This window comes from Poecilia formosa, unplaced genomic scaffold, assembly GCF_000485575.1.
Source record: "Poecilia formosa unplaced genomic scaffold, Poecilia_formosa-5.1.2 Scaffold625, whole genome shotgun sequence".
NCBI classification, from domain to species: Eukaryota; Metazoa; Chordata; class Actinopteri; order Cyprinodontiformes; family Poeciliidae; genus Poecilia; species Poecilia formosa.
This window is the reverse complement of record NW_006800564.1, coordinates 16,863-21,473: the sequence shown is the minus strand read 5'-3', so window position 1 is coordinate 21,473 and position 4,611 is coordinate 16,863. Positions and strand designations below refer to the sequence as shown.

At 35.6% G+C, this 4,611-nt stretch overlaps 2 protein-coding genes across 2 annotated transcripts in view; both read right to left on the bottom strand.

Moving 5' to 3' along the window:
- The window catches only part of LOC103130333 (lysosomal acid phosphatase-like), a 5,481-nt gene extending 5,347 nt beyond the window's left edge, over nucleotides 1-134 (bottom strand). The window contains exon 1 of the mRNA XM_016665824.1: nucleotides 54-134. Coding sequence (XP_016521310.1) covers nucleotides 54-134 — 81 coding nt within the window. The remainder of the gene's footprint in view (nucleotides 1-53) is intronic.
- Nucleotides 1-1,782, bottom strand: part of LOC103130331 (lysosomal acid phosphatase-like) — a 13,429-nt gene extending 11,647 nt beyond the window's left edge. Inside the window, exon 1 of the mRNA XM_016665834.1 lies at nucleotides 1,617-1,782. Within this exon, the coding sequence (XP_016521320.1) occupies nucleotides 1,617-1,706 (90 nt within the window). The 5' untranslated portion in view covers nucleotides 1,707-1,782. The remainder of the gene's footprint in view (nucleotides 1-1,616) is intronic.
- Between the last annotated feature and the right edge of the window lie 2,829 nt (nucleotides 1,783-4,611).

The window sequence follows — 4,611 nt, the reverse complement described above, 5'->3', positions numbered from 1 at the left end:
TGTTTGCTAATTCTCAAGTGAGCTGGAATAAAGGTGGTGTTTCCACGTCTCACCTCGTGGCGGATGTAGGATTCATTGAGGAAGTCTTTGTACCGCGTCCGCAGATACTGACCCAGCTCATACTGCTGCCTCATCCCGACCTTTTAACACAAACCTGACATTTAGAACCATCAGAAATCTAATCAATATACTCATTTTAACTGTAGTTCTAGAGTCGCCTGACTTATTGTCACCAGATACCGTCATGGGAAAAGTTTGATAGTAACTAGTTACATTTATTCATGTTTACTTGAGGAACTTTTGAAAAAAAAATAAAAATACTTTTTGGAGCATTTTTACTATGCTAAACTTTTCACTTTTACTTGAGTAAAATTGACTCTCTAGTACCCACAGTGAGTAACTTTGCTGAATGAAGAACAAGCTTGTTATAACCTGCAGGTTTTGTCAAAGTTTCATAAACCTTATATTGAAAGAAATTGATTTCGAATATTGCCTGATTTTGTTGCTTTGTAATTATGTTATTTATTTGAATTATCTTAATTTTTTATCAAATTTCCACAACATTTACAGTTTGGTCCATCTCATGATGTAATTTTTAAATATGAAATGTTTTTAAATATTAAATGTTAAAGATGTTTTGATCAGTTGCTCAGTATCTGAGTAACCTTCTTACTCTTACTTGAGTAATTTTTTGGGTGGCTACGTTTTACTTTTGCTTGACTAAAAATATGTTGCAGTGGTTCTACTCTTACTTGAGTACAGATTTAGGGTACTTCACCCATCTCTGGTTAAGGGCTAATCTGGAGAGAGGAGTTGTAGAGAGAGCAAAACTTAAAGCTATTTTACCTGCGTTAGCTGTCCAAAGCCCTGAGGCCAGGCGCTTTCTTGGTGAGGGTCAGTAGGAAAGGCTGTCTCTGGTGACCTGTCACCATGTCGAAACAACTGGAGGAAGGAGGAGAGAAAAGAGGCCAAATGGTCAAAAGCAGGACATTCTTTCTGACTTGTAAAATACACTCAACTCTTTTCCAGCTCACTTATTTATGCATTTATTTTTTATAGCTATGAATATGTGTTCCTGACAGTCACAGTTGGTAAGAAACAAAGATTCCCATAAAATTCCATAAGAAATGAATGCAGGTCATTTCTGACCCACTTATGGAAGAATGGGGTAGTAACTGAAAACATGCTATTTCTTAAAATGTTAAAAGGGTTAGTTAAAAAAAAATCAATTGCATGATATCAGTAACATGTTTTTTGAGGAATACCTTGAATATGAACTGATGAAAACTTTTTGTTACAAAGATATTGCAAAACGACCACCTCAGTGGGTCGAAAAAGACCCACTTACGCATCAGAGGGTTAAAACATAACGTCATCTAAAATGGTTTATTTTCGAGCTGAATTAATAAGAGTGCGTCAAAGATTTCACAACACTAAAAAAGTTGCATAACTTTTGAGTTATGCAACTCAAAAGTTATGGAACTTTTGATATAAGTTGAAATATGCGCAAATGAAAGTTTTTAACACATTTTGAAGGCAATTTTGTAGAATTCAGCCATAACGGTGCAGGAATAAACAGCTTCTGTAGCGCTATAGCAAACATTATTGACACTCACCACTGTAGCATAAATTAGCTGCCTTTCAGCAATAACTTGCTCACATGCAGAAGCCAAGAAGACAAGAAAGAGAGCCGCCGCAGACACCATGTTTCCTCCGCTGAGGGTTCGGCTCTGTTACAGCCGCGCAGAGTCCTGCTCCGACTTAGAGAAAGGTAAGCTAGCCGTTATTAGCAGTCCACGTCGGAGAAAAACGGAAGTGACAGTAAAAACTAAAACACGAACATGAATAAATTGTACCAATAAAAAGTCAGTGAACAAAAAATTTTAATAGTGAGATAGTGCAACATGAATTATTTCGAATAACATTTTAAGATCTTGCACGATGAAAGATAATTACACTTTGCTTATCACACTTATTGATTTGAAAAACACAAACCGGAAGTGTCTTCTTATTTGTCTTCCGCTTTCAATTTGTCTCGGTATATAATATAAATATTACTTAATAGTGTTATGTTATTCACAAATGTAAAAATATTATTTAGTAATTTAGTAATAATTATCATTAATATAACATTATAAAATTATTCAATCTCCCGATTATCATTACTATTATAGACATTAAAGGTGCTTGAAAACCCCACCAACTAAGTCTTGCAAGAATATTTTACGCTTTCTTATTTATTTTTTACTGTTGGAGCGGTATTTGTGGTGCAGTGAAGACAGTATATTTATCTAAAAAAAAAAAAAACAAATAACGTTTTGGACATATATTTTATAATTATTGTTATCACAATAAATCATAAAATACAGGATGCAATTTTAAATTCAATGTCGCTCTTATTTTTGAGTAGATTTTTAAATTAAAGATGTTTTCTATATTTTTGCCCCTAGATGTCAGTATTGCCACAAGACGAAGTCTGGATGACAGGTGAGCTTCCCCCCCCCCCCCCCCCCCCTTTTTTTTTTTTTTTTTTTTTTTTTTTTTTTAACCAAAATTTTAAATCCAAGTCCAGATAGCACAAAGTGAGTGAAACAACATTGAAAGAATGTCAGGCAGAGACACAGAAATAACGTTAAAGGCTGGCATTGAAACAAAATTGAAAGTAGTTGTTGGTGACTTGTATGTTGAATCAAGGTTAGGGTTTCAACCATGACTGACACTATGTTAATGTTAATTCAACCATAATCTGTATGTCAATTTACATGCATATGCATATTTGTGTTGATTTTACATAGAATCAATGTGGGTGATTCAATGTAAAACTGGGTGGGTGGGTCGGAGGAAGTTTGGGGGGGCAATACGGGGATATGATGAGATGAGGAGGGGTGCAACAAGCTGCATACTTGGATTCAAATTGATTACACACCGGTCCTCAAGGCAAACTGACCTGCATGTTTTTAGTTCAGCTAAACCCTGTCAATCAGCCATCAATGAAAACCATGTGTGCTGAATTATGGAAATATTTAAAACTTGCAGGGCAGTGCTTGGAGGAACAGTGTTGGAAAAACACTAGACTATGCATTGGCATGCCAATCAATAGAGTTCAACCAGAAAACAACATTGATTTAAAGACATATTTACAATATTAGTTAATTGGCTAGAAGTGGCTGGTTGAAGGTTTATCCACCATCAGTCGTCAACCTTAACCATAAATTCAACCTTTGTGATGATAATTCAACATCGTTTGCTAACAAGCCAACAGTGAAGTGGCTGTGTGTTTGGGACATCCCACTCTTGTAAATAGCAGAGGTGGACCGCTTCACTCCTGGTAGTAAGTTATAGATGTTTGTGTCAATACATCACAGACAGTCAGTAAGAAATTTATGAACAAGTAAGAGGCAAAACAGCCGACATTGATTCAACATTGATCAGACGTTGATCAGACCTTGGCATTTCATTCATTAGATTACCACTACAAAACAACATTAATTCAATAACACAGTTTCAACATTGGTTACTTGGCTAGAGCTGGATGGTTGTTTGATTGTATACGTAAACATTAAGATAAATATTAATGAATTATTAAGATAAATATTAATTTAACACTGATGGGGAACTATAGAGCTTTGGAGCCGATGTCACAGCATATGACGTTTACGTGGCTCGGCGCCATTTTTGGTGTCCACAGACCAAAACAAACTATTCAGAACACCGGTGTTTTCATTGCGTTACCGACCGCAGTGAAGCTGTTTTCAAGTTGGATACTGGATAAACCGAGCTCCGCGGAGTAAGGGACGTTCAGCTCAAGGTTGATCTGATTTATGAACGCTAATTTCGGCCAGCTGTTCTTTACTGGTCCCTCCTCAAGCGCTCGGAGTTTCACATGGGGACTGTCAATTTCCGAACACTCCTGTAAATAAATGCTTTGTCTTGTGACCAACTGATACAGTAAAGTGGTCATTCATGCTATTACAGAGGCACACGAACCTCTATTAAAATTTTAAGTCATATTCAATAATTTTAATATTAAATGTCTTCAAGCTTCCAAATTGTGCCCCATTAACTCAATATGTGTGAAATTGTTCTACTAGACTGTATAGATGAGGCACACTCACCTTTATTACATTTTAACACTTTTCATGTATTTTTTAGCTATTTCTGAAGTCAAAATGTTGTATTTTATTTAAAAAAATATTTTAAAAAACATATTCATAAAATGTATTACCTCAGATGGTCATCACTTGCTACCTGTAATGTTCAATTGCAAAAAATTCTAGGACAGGATCTATTTCATTACATGTTCACTTACCTGAAATATGTTAAATACAACAAATATTAAAGTGTGATCTGTTTCATAAAATTTACTTGTCACTTTTGTTGTTTAATTACACATTAAATGTTTAAAGATGGGCTCTTTCATCTGGTTTGTGTCATGATGTGGCGGTGGACACAAATGCAGCAGGCAGTAGACTTACTTTATCTGGATGTTATTTTAATGAACAAAATAAACTAAATCTAAATCGGATGGTTACAAAGACAGGGAAGGTCATCCGCACAGAAGGGGTCTCGCTCCCAGAGGGAACAATAGCAGACATAGAGCACAGCTACAAG